The sequence below is a fragment of the Pelobates fuscus genome, chromosome 3 (genome assembly GCF_036172605.1).
Source record: "Pelobates fuscus isolate aPelFus1 chromosome 3, aPelFus1.pri, whole genome shotgun sequence".
Classification (NCBI taxonomy): domain Eukaryota; kingdom Metazoa; phylum Chordata; class Amphibia; order Anura; family Pelobatidae; genus Pelobates; species Pelobates fuscus.
In genome coordinates this window covers 270,735,384-270,751,333 of record NC_086319.1, presented here as the reverse complement: position 1 = coordinate 270,751,333, position 15,950 = coordinate 270,735,384, and the positions used below count along the sequence as shown (strand labels likewise).

At 49.4% G+C, this 15,950-nt stretch overlaps 1 protein-coding gene across 2 annotated transcripts in view; it reads right to left on the bottom strand.

Annotated features, from left to right (window-relative positions):
• ELMOD3 (ELMO domain containing 3) overlaps positions 1–15,950 on the bottom strand; it is a 45,539-nt gene that overhangs the window by 28,117 nt on the left and 1,472 nt on the right. Inside the window, exons 2-3 of one of the 2 annotated variants that reach the window (XM_063448528.1) lie at positions 3,627–3,765; positions 1,331–1,408 (exon numbers count right to left, since the gene is read on the bottom strand). In XM_063448528.1, the coding sequence (XP_063304598.1) occupies positions 1,331–1,408; positions 3,627–3,638 (90 nt within the window). In that variant the 5' untranslated portion in view covers positions 3,639–3,765. Of the gene's footprint in view, positions 1–1,330; positions 1,409–3,626; positions 3,878–15,950 lie in introns of both variants that reach the window. The other variant, XM_063448527.1, reaches the window with a different exon arrangement.

Here is a 15,950-nt window from a genome sequence, read left to right as displayed (position 1 = left end):
AACGACCAGAAAGTACCCTTTATAGGTAATAAGCACAAACAGAGTATGGTGTTCAAAAGCTGGTAGGGAGGAAGCAACATGAATTTTGGGAATGGCCAAGTGTTAGAGCTAGACTACTACACAACTATAGTTCTATAAATACAAAGTTGTATTTCTGGCACTATAATACTCTATAGTGCCCCTTCCCTCCTCTCCCCCCACCTGCAGCGTTGAAAGAGTTAAAAAAAAAACCTTTTCTCACTTATCTGCCAATGTCCTTAAGTGCTGGGTCACGCTCCACCGACGTCAGCCAGAGGGAGGGCTAATGTGCCTCAATTGCATTAGGACTACTCCATAGGAAAGCATTGAATCAATACTATCCTATGGGGTTTTAGCTGTCCCTGGATGACCTCATGCAGAGCGTGAGGTTGTCCAGCGTCAGTAAAGCGACCAAAAGTCGCCTACAATCTGGAAGTCCCTCTAGTGGCTGCCTAATAGACAGCCAGTAGAGGTGGAGCTAACCCTGCAAGTTAATTATTGCTCTTTATGAATAACTGCAATAATTACAATTGTTGGGTTAACCTGGCAGGGGCACTGCACCCAGACCACTTCAATGAGCTGAAGTGGTCTGGGCGCCTATAGTGTCCCTTTAATGGATGCACACTGTAGTTATTGGCCAAATGAACGAGAAATGACCAGGCCCTGGGAATAGTGTTCATGGAGAAGCATAGTAAAAATAACATGTAATGCATTAAAGGACCACTCTAGTGCCAGGAAAACATACTCGTTTTCCTGGCACTAGAGTGCCCTGAGGGTGCCCCCACCCTCAGGGTCCCCCTCCCGCCCGGCTCTGGAAAGGGGAAAAGGGGTAAAACTTACCTTTTTCCAGCGCTGGGCGGGGAGCTCTCCTCCTCCTCTCCGCCCCGTCGGCTGGCTGCGCGCGCATTCAGCCGGTCGCATAGGAAAGCATTTACAATGCTTTCCTATGGACGCTTGCGTGCTCTCACTGTGATTTTCACAGTGAGAATCACGCAAGCGCCTCTAGCGGCTGTCAATGAGACAGCCACTAGAGGATTAGGGGGAAGGCTTAACCAATTTATAAACATAGCAGTTTCTATGAAACTGCTATGTTTATAAAAAATTGGGTTAACCCTAGCTGGACCTGGCACCCAGACCACTTCATTAAGCTGAAGTGGTCTGGGTGCCTAGAGTGGTCCTTTAAGATCATGAGCAATATAATAGCTGATGATTAGCAGTGGGTGTCAGAAGGTAGTTAAGAACAAAGAAGTGAACACATCAAAAGTAACTTTGTTCTGCTCATGCACAGTTACAATTACCAACCAGTACTTACTGGAAGTGATTTCAGAGCTGGAAGGAAATCAGTATTTACTTCGGACACAACAGTGTTCAGCACAGTGCCATTTGCTACCTGAAAAGAGGATTTCACATTAAAAAGCATGTTGCCATACTAAATGTGCTGCAATGTGGGAGAGGCATGTTTTCAGCAGAGATGGATTAAAATGGGCATTTCATCAACTATGAACGATATGAATAAAAGGTCAGTGTTTGGTAATAAACATTAACAAAGTAAATCTATAATAGACAGGTAAAAAGGCCAGCAAATTTACAGTTTTAAAAGTTATGCTTAGTTGAAGTTACTGCTCTTCCCTCCAGGATCAATGCCACAGTATTAATACCACTAGGGACATGCATGTCCACCCTCTGAAGTGGTCATATTTTAAACATTTTTTTCAGATTCTTAGTATTGATTTCTATAGTGTTGGAGAAGGGAGCAGCTCTAGCATCTAGTACATAAAATATTTAACTTAAAAGTCTTAATTTTTTAAATATTTTTTTTTTTTATTGTTTTGCAATAACCCTATGTTCCCATGTTTTTATCCCCAGGCAGAGTTTATCATAAATATTCTATTTTAATGAAAACCATCACAAGTGACAGTGCTGCTTTATGTTACAAAAAAGCATCAAGTTCATTTCAACTTTTACATATGACAGACTGGCTGCATACAGTTTTATCTGTCACACACTTCATTGAAAAATTCTTAAAACAGTTCTGTACCATATACTTACCTTACTTCTATATGTTCCTCTTTTATTCCTTACTCTTAATCTGTTCTTTTCTTTCAAAACATTTCTCTTAAAACACAAAGCAAAGTAGGGACTTTACTCCACATGACCAGAAGCATCCCTACATTTGTCAACTTTTGCCAGTTCCCCCAACCATCAGTAGCAACGACTAGGGGTAGAGGTAATTCTGTCACTCATCCCAAAACAATATCTATGGAGGCTCCAGTGGTCTCACGGGATCCTCCATAGATCTCAGTGCTAAACTCTCAGGCGTGTACTCACCTTCCATTCACCTTCCCTAAAGTAACCACACTGAAACCAAGCTAAAAGGTTACCATTATGCAAAGACTCCAGGAGGTAACAGAGCCGCTTTAATGACTTTACCGTCCACTTGCTGTTCTGTTTCTCTGGCAACATGAAACACAATGTTTACGTTTGTTAGAGAACACTCCTCTGATGGCTATCAGACTGATAGTCACTAGAAGCACTTCCTCCCTAAATGGACACTATCAGCACTAGAACCATTTAATCTCATTGAAGTGATTGTAGTGGCTGGAGTCACTGGCAAGGTCTCTCCATTGAGTGTACACTAGATCTGAACAGTTTAAGGTTGACTAAGGGCCCATGAATCTCTTGTAGCCCGGTCCCCACTGGAGGTATGGCAAGGCTGCTTATGCAGAACATGGGCCCAGGGAGTGCGCAGCAAGGAAAACTTATTCAGTGTTGAACCAAAAAATGGTTTAACATTGAATGGAGGGATGGTGCTAGAGGACACCAGGCACAATAGCTCCTTCAATGAGATAGTAAGAGAAATGTATAGTGCCTAGAGTGTCCTTTTAAAACCATCACCAATTGCAAGACACCGCATAGCAACACCACTAAATGCATCTATTGTTTCTCTACGAGTAGCACTGGACTGGTGAAGAGCAATGAGCACTGTAGGTCCTCAAAGCTTCTCTAAGAGAAGCATTGTATTGGTCTTTGATCATCAAGATCTTCTAGATTGAAAGCCCCACAGGAATAGGGCCCCCGTTTAGTCCTGTATTCCTTTGTCAAATGTATTGTCTACAAGTTATGTTACTGTGTCTTTTTACTTTTACCATAGTACCCAAGGACAAAGCTGCGGAATGTGAAGGCACTTTATGAAGTAGAATAATTAAATAATAATCAATGATGCCAATATAAGAGGATCTAAGAGGAAGAGACTGTCCTGCTGCTGGATTTCAGTTTATTAGCATATTTTTATAAGAGTGAGCCCATAATCTAAAGCAATAAAGGACTGTCCTAAGCTAAAACTCCATATATTTATTTTTAACCTTAGAGTGTTGCTTTAATATAGACAATTGCAGTTATTAGCAACAGTTCTGTTTTAATAGGGAACATCACTATGGTAGGAATGCTATCCAGTGAATGATTCTGTTCATACCATACCTCTTAGACACACTGGTAACAGATGCTAGATCTGACCACAACAGCAGATTTTACGTTACTATAAAAACAAGAGAAGCAAGCAGTAATGACCAAAGCTAATTTCTCCCTCATTGGCCGTGGATGCAGCATACCTTACTGTCCATGGTTAGATTTTGCGATGCACACTTGTCAATAGATGGTTAGAGCCACAGGAAACATATGGCAGCTTTCTCCATTCTGACCATGATCTTTTTCAGTTCGGAGATATTCCATTCTGCTCAGCAACACTCTCTATTGGTGAGAAGTGGGAAAATGACCAGCACAAACATTGCATGAGCATAAAACAATCCAAGTGGTCAAGCAGTTTGGCTTTTTCTGGAAAACATAATCCGCATTCCAAAAGCTTGCAAGAAAAAAGAAGATTGAAAAATGAAAATGAGATGGAAAATGCATACTAGGAGATTTATACTGGAGTTGGAGAATGTTTCCAAATCAGCTATTTTTGCCTCAGTTTTATAATTTAGAATATGGTTTCCTATAATTTGTAGTTTTGTGAATGAACCCCTCAAATTGCAGCTTTTTAAAGTCAGCAGGATGTAATGGTAGAAGTGTGAACAAAGGAATAGATAAGAAGGAACATTATGTGGCCTTACATACAAATGAACAACCACAAATACAAATTAAAGGAACACTTCAACCACCTTAACCACTATGGTGTGCTTTAGTGGTTATGGTGCCAGGATTTCACTCCCTCCCCCCATATTTCCTAGAGTCTGCCTGTCGCTGCACCCTGCCTCCGCTACTACTTGACAGATCGCTGTAAGCACTCTGAGCTAAACCTAGCAGTACAGGGCTTTGGTCAAGAGAGGTAATGGAAGCTCCTAAGCAGGATTTTTAAGCTATATGTAGGAACTAGTGGAGGCAGGGAGAGGTGCCCAGTGGACCCCAGGTAAGAAGAAAAACGGTTTTAGGCCTTCCTGGCCGCATTACAACTACAATGCACTGTAGAGGTTATTGTGCTTGGAGTGTTCATTTAGTTTGAATACCAGGCTGCATGACAACATGCCAAACCTTTGTTGTGGAGAGGAATGATGCCTCTTTATGGTGTTAAACTGTGTATTGCATTACAATTCTGCATGCACAGTGCTGACTGTATTTGTTGCAAACATCAGATGTCGATGTGCAAGTTCACCTGGGTTGATTCATGTTGTATGCTTTAGATATATTAGGGTTTGTTCACTAGTTGTGGACTTGAAAAATGAATTACAAAACTTAAGTCAAAATAGTTAAAAGAGGCTCGGTCATCGTCTGGGGACTCTGCATGAGTTGCAAAGACTCCCGACGGTGACATCATCGCTGGGGGTCTGGTGGAGGCAAACAAGGGTGAGTTTAGGTTACCCAACTACATCTCTCGCACGCGCGGCTATCTTCTACTGTCCGTTCCTCTTCTGTGCAAGAGTACAGCATTGAGGTCTATGTTCCCTGCAGCTGTAACTGATGACGGCTGAGGGATTGACATTTCTTGACACTGGACGGAGCTACTGCCGTCTAGAAGTGTCAGGCATAAGAAAAACACTGATGCAAAGTAGTTCCTACTTTGTTTCAGTACAGGCATACCCCACTTTTAAGTACACAATGGGACCACAGCATGTATAACGAAAATGTACTTAAAGTGAAGCAAAACCTTTTTTCACTTCCCAATGCATGTATGGCATTGCAATAGTAATTTACAGGCATAATTGATACTGCAACTGCAGATTCCCAGCGATTTATTTAGTGATTTCCAGTGGGCTTTTATTCAGTTAAAACAAACCGTAAAAAAAAAAAATCTCATTCCCGATTCTACCATTTATCTTTAATGTTTTTTTTTTTGTTTTAATTCTTTATTTTTGTTCGTGCAGGCTTTACATCATGCTTGGATAGCCACAACAGCTAGGACAAGCGCATTTGTAACATGTATAACATCTGTATGGCATTTATGATTACTGCACATTTTTAGAGTGGTTATGGTCAAACAAAGTAAGACATCAGCTTGAAAAGTTATGAGGTTACCACAGCTTGGACATGCGCATTTGTAATATGTATAACGTCTGTATGGCGTGTGAGAGTACTGCTTAGTGTTTAAACGATACTAGTCAAACATAAAGTAAAACATTAACTGATAAACTGTGATATATATTCAACATAGCTGACGCGCTAGGTTGACTAGGCGGACAGTGTATAGGATACTAGTTGCTTGCGTCTTGCTGTAGTTAGATTGGGTTAATGGTTATGTGTAGCGGTTGATTCACCGTGGTCTGGCACCCGCTATCAAGACTGCATTCTATGTTAGAGGCATACGTGCCTCAGGCTAATAGCCTGCGCAGTTATTGCAATCTTTTTGCTGTGTGAGTTTAGGCTAGGGAGGCAATAGGAACACCGGCTAGCAACATAATAATGGTATCTAAACGTTCTAAATGCTGTGTGTAACAATTTTAAGGCAATTACAGCGTGGATTAAAGTGTGTATAAAGCATTTGCCAGTAATGTGCTAGAGGAAAGCGCTTATAACTTGCGTTTCTGCAGGAGATAGAGTCATTGGCCAGTGAAGCATAAAGTAGGTGTGGGACACTTGCAGCCAGTCCACTCCCGACTCTTAACCTATGCCAGTTCTCGAGGTCTGTCGCCCGGCGGCAAGGTTCTGTTTGGTGGCAAGATACAGTTCGCCGTTTCGCGGGAAGCAGGGCAACATAGCGGCAGCGGGGTCGGGGTTCCCCTCCAGGTGCATTGTATATCTCTCTGATCCTGGAGTGTTGCACTGTACCTCTGAGCGACGTAGCACTCCTGTCCGTATCGGGTACTGCATCTTCCGGCTCGGATCCGAGACCCTGGGTTTTCTTGGTGCCTGTGTTTGGCTCCGTGGTGACTTGCGCAGGTGCCTTGCTCTCCGGGCACCCGGATAGGGAGCTCTGTTTTGTGTGGTTGGGCGTCTGTTGCCCTTGTGCGGGCGGAGGGCCTGGGAAGTTTGTCCGGGGCGCTTATGAGTGTGGGTTCTCAGTGAGACTGGGTGTTGCTTGGGGGATATGGCGTCGGATGGCGCAAGTTGTGGCCCACCTTTATGCCGCCCTTTTGTTCTCATGTATTTCGCCAGCGTGTCTTTCTGCTCCCTGTGCCTTTGGGTCTGCGCGCCCTGGGGTGGCGGAGCTTGCGGTTGTGCCTGAGGCGTTTTCATCAGATCCCACAGCTTGATCCAGAAGTGTTCAAAGGCTGCATCCAGTCGCTGCTGAATGTCGCTGCCAGTTTCTGTCTCTGGCGTGTGGCTTCTCTCGCTTGTCGCCGCCATTTTAAGCAGGCCATGTGTGTTTCGTCTGTTTCTCTCGTTGCTCATGCCGGACCGAGATGACCCCCATCGGTCCAGAGGGGGGGGTAGGAGATGGGAACCCCTGAGAGTCCATACTCAGGTCTGCGGCGTGGGGAGCGGCCGTCTCTCCACAGCCCGATCTCTGGTAGGCCTCGGGTGGTAATGCAGGTTCTCATGGGTTACACGGTTCGTTTTAGCACCCAAGTGTCGCCCAGGTGTTCCCTACTTCATGGCACCTCTCCTGCATGCTCTTTTTTTTTTGTAAATCTTTTTATTGAAGTAATAACATGACATAGAGAATGTGCAGTGAATAAACAGTGGGAAACACGCAGGTTTCAGGCGTTTGAGGTAATAAATCGTGACACGAGATGTGCAAATCTCAGCGGGATTATCAGTAGGGAGACACGCAGGTCTCTTGGTAGGTAAACATAATATTCGTGCTTAATGAATAAAGTAGGCACTTAAAAAATGTAATAAGGGGATCTCTTGGAGCACCAAGCAAAGGGTACCTGTAGGGTTTCCCAAGGCACATCAAAACGTTAAGGACAAGTGTGGCTAGCGTCGGAAGAAGCTGTTTTCAACTAGGCATGGGACACGGGAAGGATACGTAAGTTTGGGACTCTGGAGTCTTTGGCGGAGTGCCAGGGCAGAAATAAGAAAGGTGGTCTTGTGTGTCTTTATCGAGTCAGGCGCACCAATCTGTAACTATGGCGTCTATCAGTCATGTTGACCCGTGGATGTCTGGGTCACCATGGGTGCCTTTCACAGTCTGCTACGGAGTGCTCGGGATGACAACTATTCTCTGCAGTGTGTGGATTGGGGCCCGATCGCCCTCTCGAGACACAGTGGTCTGAGAAGTTGTCCCTGCTAAGTCTTCGCGTTCCCAGGGGCCTTTCCCTCATGTTCTAAGACTTAAGTAGCCATGGATTGAATCGTCGTCCCTATCGGCAGAGCCTACAGTTCGTGGGCGTCTCAGGTGTAGGTCGCTTGTAGTTGTCATGGGTATGTTAAGTGTGTGGAGTGAGAGAATATGTTGTAATTGTAGTGTGTGTGTCAGTGTTGTCAGGGGGGGAGTGTGAAGCGATGTGGCGCCTCATCGTGGACAGGGAACCAAAGTCGTCCATCACCACGGCTTTTGTCGTGAAGATGCGAGATGGTAAATGTGGTTCGCAATTGCTTAGGTGCAGGTGGTCGTCTGCATAATGGCCGGGGGCCGAGGCATCAGTGGGATGGAGCCTATAATTTGGCAAGGCGGTATTCCCCCAATCCCGGTTTCCAGCCCCGGGACCCCTAGGCCCAGCAGTCTAGCCGCAGCATAGTTAGAGAGAGAAGGGGAGAAATTAAAGGTGGGAGGAGGGGAGGGAGGAGGGTAAGGAAGGTCGGTCTGCGTCAAGGGGGCCCACTGCCGCCGTCCCTCCACTAGGGTGGCCGCGAGCTCCCCTCGCTAGTCTATAGCGGGTGATGTATGTGAACCACGGGAGCCACATTTCCAGATGCTTCGTTGTGCGGCCGGTCAGAGAGGCATGGATGTCTTCCGCACTGTGTATGTCTTCCACCCTGTTGATCCATTCATTCTTTGTCGGTGTATCGCGCGTTTTCCAATGTGCCGGTATGTTGGCTTTGGCGGCGTTCAGCAGATGGCGTAGTATGGACCTCTTGTAAGTTCGGACGGGTTGGGTCGAAATGTGCAACAAGGCGAGCTCAACACTCCACTCTGGGATGTCACCCAGGATGTCGGTAATGGAGTTTTTTATCATCGCCCAGTATGGGACTATGTCTCTGCATTCCCACCAAATGTGAATCAATGTACCTCGTTCTGCCTGGCATCTCCAACACAACGGTGTAATTGATGGGAATATCCTGTGTAGCAGGGTCGGGGTCCTATACCACAATGAGAGCAATTTGTAGTTGACCTCCTGGTAGTATGAGCTCATGGAGCTTTTCTGCTGCCAGAGTAGAGCCGTATCCCACTGTGCTGGAGTCAGAGTTTTCCCGAGTTGTGTTTCCCACTGTCGGCGGAAGGTGGGCGTCTGGGTCCCGTCCCCGGTGATTAAGTGCTGATATAGTGCCGAGATTGTATGGTCCAATGGGCTGCCCCGGTCGCATAGGTCTTCGAACCAGGTAAGTTCCCGATGCAAGCGTTCTTTATGCGGTATTGAGTTGTAATAATGTTGTAGTTGTAGGTATCTGAGAACCTCTAGGGGGGTCCTGGGGGTAGTTCCCGACAGCGATGTCGAGTCGCGTAATCTGCCCTCTGTAAGGACCCGGTAGATGGGGATGTATGCCCTGTCGCTGACGGCGGGCCATGCCCTCGATGAAAGACCTCCTGCTAGGGTCGTGTTATGTGTTATAGGAATCATGGGGCTGGGAGTAGGCGATACGTGACTTTGTGTTCTCAGTGATCTCCAGCCCATTAATGTTTGTTGTATTGATCCGTTTGCAATTCCTCCACCCATCCGCCCCTTTGCGGTTCCCCATATCTCCATTTCAAGGGAGGGTCCGAGTAGTCCTTTGTCAAGGGTAACCCATTGTTTTGACGTGGCATCTGTGTGCCAGTCCAGTATTCGCTGCATTATCGTGGCCTGGTGATATTTTTTAATGTCCGGGAGTGCTAGTCCTCCACGGTGCCTTGGTCGACAAAGGATGTCGTGTCGAATTCTAGAGCGACCACCTCGCCATACAAATTTAATTATCGCCGTCTTCAGAGAGGAGAAAAAGGCATTTGGTACTGCTAGTGGGATGGTCTGCATGAGGTATAAGATTCGTGGAAGGACATTCATTTTGATGATCGCCACTCTGCCGTGCCATGTAATGTGGGGGTACGACCATCTATCCAAGTCGGTTACAATTGCCTTCAAAAGGGGTGTGAAGTTGAATCGGTAAGTGTCCTCAGGGTCTGTGGCCACCCAGATCCCGAGGTACTTCATCTTACCATGACACCATCGGAAGGGGAATTGCGAATCAAGGGAGATGTAGTCATCCGTGGGGGTAGTGATATTTAGGACTTCGCATTTTGAAAGGTTGAGCTTAAAACCGGAAATGCGTCCAAATTTGTCGAATTCAGAGAGGAGGCAAGGTAGCGTCGTTCGTGGGTTCTGTACAAAAAACAGAAGATCGTCGGCGTACGCTGCAACTTTATGGTGTGTGTCTCGCCAGTTATACCCCTGGATATCAGGGTTTGAGCGAATTGCCTGGAGTAACGGTTCGAGGGACATCGCGAACAGGATCGGCGAAAGAGGGCAGCCCTGACGGGTGCCATTGCTAATCGGGAAATCATCAGTCGTTGACCCGTTGACTCTTACTGTCGCGTGCGGTTTACTATAAAGAGCTGATATCCATGTGAGGAACTTCTGCCCGCATCCCATCTTCTGTAGAGTTGCTTGCATGTAAGTCCAGTCAACTCTATCAAACGCCTTTTCGGCATCAGTTGATAAGAGTAGTAGACGGGTCTTCGTTATTCTGGCGTGTTGTTGGATGGAGAACACCCGCAGTGTACTATCCCTGGCCTCGCGTCCCGGGATGAAGCCCGTTTGATCCGCGTGGATCAGGTCCGGCAAAAGGCGGTTGAGTCTGCTCGCCATAACCTTGGTAAACAGCTTGGTGTCCACGTTCAACAAGGATATGGGGCGGTAACTTCCACAGAGCAGCGGGTCTTTACCCGGCTTAGGTAGGACCGTGATGGTCGCTGCCAGGGATTCCGCGCCCAGGCGACCACCCTCGCCCACCGCGTTAAGCGCTTTAGTTAGCCATGGTAGTAAAAGAGTGGAGAAGCTCTTATAGTAACCAGATGAGAAGCCATCGGGGCCAGGGGCCTTGCCCGATTTTGTAACTTTGAGGGCCGCTGCCAGCTCCTCCAGGCTGATCGGGGCGTCAAGTGCGAGCGCTGAGTCCTGGTCGATCGTGTTGGAGATCGTGTTGGTTAAGTAGGCCATTATGCGGGAGTTGTGACTGTCGGCTCCAGTCCCCTGAGGGGGTGGTGGCAAATTGTAGAGGTTCTTGTAAAAAGTCCGGAATTCGTTAACCTCCTTTCCACAGAAGATAGCTATCTCATTCGGAGCTAGTTGCAGTTTTCTTATCTGCCTGCGGGGTGTCGGGCCCTTCAATAGCCTGGCTAAATATTTTCCCCCTTTGTTGGCATGGGCGTAGTAAAATCCTTTCGTACGCTGCAGTGTGCGGAAGTGTTTACGGGTGATGAGGTCCCTAAGTTTTCTCCGGTGTTCCATGAGCTCCCCGTAGACCTCGTTCAGCTGTGATCTCTTATGTTGACATTCCAGGGCCGTTATCTTCTGATGCAGGTCGAGCATCTCAGACATATGTGCCTTACGTTTTTGTGAGGCAATGCGGATGAGCACTCCTCGGATGGTACTCTTGTGGGCCTCCCATACGGATATTGGGGAGATGTCAGGTGTGTCATTTTCCCTGAAGTATTGTTCTAGTTCCTGATTTATTTGGTCTTTTGTGGTGGGATCCAGTAAGAGTGCCTCATTGAGTCGCCAGGACCAGGATGAAGGGCGGAATAGAGGGGATTCCAGCTCTATCCAGACCGATCCGTGGTCCGACCAAGTGGCAGGGTCTATGTTAGCTCCAAGTAAGCGGGTAAGTCCCTCTTGTACGATGAATATATAATCAATGCAGGAATATCGGTTGTGGAGGACGGAGTAGTAGGTGTAATCCCTCGCCGTTGGGTTGAGTGCTCGCCAGCAGTCGACCAGTCTCAGATCTTCCAAGGATCTGCGGATGGAGCGTATACTAGTCTGTGGGATGCAGCTGTGTCCCGAGGAGGAGTCCATTAACGGGTCCAGGGGTACGTTGAAGTCTCCTCCAACTATTAGTATACCGTCTGTGAAGTCTTCCAGGATGTGCAGTGCATTTCGAACGAATGGGGCTTGCCGTCGGTTCGGGGCGTAGATATTGGCCAAGGTGTATATCTTATCGGCGATGACTCCCTTGAGAAAGAGGTATCGACCTTGGGAGTCCTGCGCCCTTTCGAGTTCCTTGAATTCTAGTTCGGCTGCCAGGAGAATAGCCGTGCCAGCTTTGTGGGACGTCGGGTGGTTGGAGAAAAAGTTAGTTGGGTAGTGTCTATTCCGTAGTGCGGGTGCCGAGTTCTCACGGAAGTGGGTTTCCTGGATCATGGCCACCATGATGCGTTTTCTCTTCAGTTCCCTGAGGAGTTGAGACCGTCGCTCAGGTATGTTGAGGCCTCTGCAGTTCTGTGTGAGGACCCGCATGGGCGTAGTTTGGTAGGCCATTCCTGCGATGTGTTGTTAGTATGTCTCCCAGTCTCAGCGATACACAGATATTCCGCGGTCCCGTGGAGCGACCGTCAGAGTGCGCCCCCCGGACACCGACCTACTGTGGAAGGGGGGGGGAGGAGGAAGAGGAACTAAGGGTGGGAGGGGAACCAGAAAGTCGGAAGGTAAGTGTCAGAAGTGCCGCAGGTCGAAAGCCAGGTTCCGGATCCCGGGGGAGGTCGTCCGAAAGGGTTTGTGGTGGGGATGTGAAGTTGTCAGTGTATGTGTGGTTCTGCACGGGGCAGAATTAGTAATGAGTCTCGTGCTGCAGCCGGTGCTAGAGGTGCCCCGCCCTGGTACCAGCCCAGAGGGCGAGGAAAACCACAGCCCAGTTGCCCAACTCGTAGCACGAGTGTGTAGAGTGGGAGGCGCGAGTCAGGCTCCGCCCAAGAGGATTGGTTAGTCCAACAGTGGAGTCGTCCGCCCCACCGAACCCCTTCTATCCTGTGTGGGGCCAGATAGGTCAGCTTGTAATAATCAGGTACCTGCATTTACTCGACAGCGGGTCCCGGAGTCAGTGTTGAGGGGCCATGTGTCAGTCACGGTCCCATGTTTGGAGCCCCTGAGATCCCCATCAGTCCCCCGAGTCTCAGAACGTTGTCCCGGGTAGGGGGGGAGGAGGAGAAATAGGGGGGAGGGGGGGAGATGGGGGGGGAGGGGGAGGGGGGGGGGATCGGGGGGAGGGGGGAAGTCAGTTGTGATTTCAATGTGTCTGCTTGTCGGGAGGGGTCAGGCATCCCTCCCAGGGTTACTGTTTGGTGCGACTGACTCTGGGTTGGGGTTTTACGTAGGTCCTCGTGTGGGTGAGTGCCAGTACCAAGCAAATAAAGAAATTAAGGAAATTACATAACAGCATCAAGTAAAACACAGTCAAGCAGTTTATCAGAGGCAACCTACTGTTGCCGACACCCAGCTCCCATACCATAATGTCTACCTATGGGGGGGGGAAGAGGGGGGTGAGGGAGAAAAAAAAAAAGGGGGGGGGGGGAGTGGAGAGGGGGGGGGGTCACAATTCCAGGTTCCGGCACTAACCCAGGGCCTCTCACTGGTGAGGGTGTGTTGTTCAGCCCGGGGGGGGTTGTCGGTTGGTGGGACTGAGTCAGGGCCGGAGCTTTGCATAGGCGAACGGGGGTGGGAATGTTAGTACCATGTAGACACAGAAAACATACAATAACAGGGTATAAAACGGGATTGAGCAGTGTGTCTAGAGCGACCTTAGGCAGTGGGGGACCGTCCCCCATGCAGTAACGTCTGTGCACCCATCCATCAGGTCCTTGCGGGTACCCGAGTCTCGTGTGGGGGGGGGGGGGGGGGTGGTGAGGGGAGGAGGGGGGAGCAGGGAGGGAGGAAGGGAAGAGGGGGGGGGGGGGGGGGTCTGAAGTTTGCCATTTGGCTGGACCGGCTCAGGGTTGGAGCTTTGTGGGAGTACCTGGGGGAGGAGGTGCTAGAATAATGCAGGGTAACAAAACATATAACAACATCGTGTGAGACAGAATCGAGCTAAGCATTACCCGTAACCGAAACCCATCTCCCATCTCATAATGCCTGTCCGTACAGCAGGCCCTCTCAGTCACCTGAGTCTGGGGTGTCGGGGCGTGTAAAGGAGGCTTCTTACAGTGTAATTTACTAGGCTATACCAGATCATACTTAAGCTGCATCACGTGACTCACCCCCAACTCTCCTAGCCATGCTGGGGGCGGGGACACAATCAAGGCAGTTCCCCCCCTACCCCTTGTGAGCCCCCCTCCGTCCCCCGCGCACTTGCATATACGTTGGCAAAGCTCTCCTAGACATAACAGGGAATGGGAGACACAACCACTGGGGATTACCGAGGGTGAGAGGCTCTGCATTATTACGTTAAGTTCCCACCCCCGCTCCCCCAGTACATACCCGTATGGTTCAAAAACACAGCCAGTGTTACACATTACTGCCTCCCCCATGCGTACACCCCTCCCCCGCCCCCCGCACATCGGCACATGCATGAACAACCATAATAAAATAACAGCAGAAATATAGTTACTGTGCCCCGAGGTAGCCAAGGGGTGCGTTGTAGTGTTGCAGCGGCAAGTGATGCGACCGAAGCCCATGTTCTCACCCCGTGGACCCCACCTCCCCAAACAAATGTACCCCATCCCCTGCATCAATGCCGTTTAATCTGGGAGTCAGGTGGCAGCCGGACTAGTCCAGGAGACGGTACTCAATAAGGCTGGAACTTTCAGGGAAAAGGATAAAAAGGGGAAAGTTCTGAGAACCCCGAAATCAGTCCCCTGAGTCCCCCCACGAGCCCCCCCCCAAAGGGAGTCCCATCAAACCTGTGGGTAGCCATTACCCCTGCCGGGGCCAAACACAGAATAGATCCGGAATCAGCAAACCAGCGAAGGGTCGTCAGCCAGGATAGGAGGCCGTGATGGAACGTCCATGTTAGCGGGGGTGTACTCACTCCTCCGGGGATGTCGGGTTTCTATGCCGTCTTACAGGTTGGGCCGATGGAGAGCGGGCGTCTCTCCGTCTCGGTGCCCGTTGCGATCTCGTGGCAGGGGCCGTCTGGCCTAAGATCCAATTGGGAACAGGTGGCGGTGGAAGGCCTAGTTCCTCCATAAACCGCGGGACGTCCTCAGGCCAGCGGATGGAGATCCAACCATTGCCGTTTCTGGCCATCAGGGCGAATGGGAACCCCCATTTGTAGGGGATAGCTCGTTCCCGCAGAGCTGCTGTCACAGGGCGTAGAGCTCTCCGAGCCTCCAGTGTGATAGGGGACAGATCGTTGTACAGGGCAATTTGCGCGCCTCGGAAGGGCCACGTCGGTCGTTCCCTGGCCTTCCTCATGATGGCGTCTTTAACGGGGAAGGAGTGGAGGCAACAGATGATGTCTCTAGGGCCCTCTTCCAGTGATCTGGGCCGTGCAGCTCTATGCGCTCTCTCGAACTTCATGTGTTCTGGGGGAGTCGGTTGCAGCATTGCCTGGAAGAGTTCGGTGAGTATGCTAATTACGTTTTCGGCCTGACCCTCGGCTTCAGGGATTCCCCGGACACGAATATTGCACCTCCGACCTCTGTTGTCTAGGTCTTCGAGGTGTCTCCTCATGGATAATAGCATCGATCCCTGGCGGGCAATTGCAGTGTCCGCAGATGTCTGGCGTGCCGAGAGGGTTTCAGCCGCTTCCTCAACACGTGCGATACGGCCCGCGTGGGTAGTGACTTCAGACTGGATCCCCACTATTTCTGCCCTGAGGGTGTCCTGTATGACAGTGGTAAGGGACAGCAGGTCGTCTTTTGTGGCCATAGAGGCCGTGAGGTTCATCAGTTTCTCCTCAATCCTCTCCAGGGCTGTGCCTTCCGTCGCCGGAGGGGTAGCCGGCGCCATCTTGGGGCTTCCCACGTCCCCGCTAGCGCCCGGTTGCGGGTGTAGGAATCCGTCAAGGGGACCTTGCTGGGTGTTCCTGGGGGTCTGGGGTTGCTCCGGTTTCTTGGTGCGACCCATTTAGCAGGTGAAACGCTATTTTATACAGCTATATCGGGTCCGGTGGAGCGGAGCTCTTCCTCTATGCGGCCATCTTGGTCGGCACCGTAACCACGCCCCCCCTCCTGCATGCTCTTGTGCCATTTTTTGGAGGGTTAAGTCCCCAATTTGTGCTGTTTTGGGCAGGAGCTGAGGTGCAGCACGACTGCTCAGTTTGGATGCTAGGCTCCGCCCCCCATCTTTAATGTTTTACTCATCTGACAACCTTAAACTGGGAGGAAAAGTAAAATAAACCTGCCCACTAGGGCATTTTCTGTCAATACAGTGCCAATTTGTATTTATTAGCAGCTTAGTTGCACACTTTGCTTAAAGTGATGAAGAGGT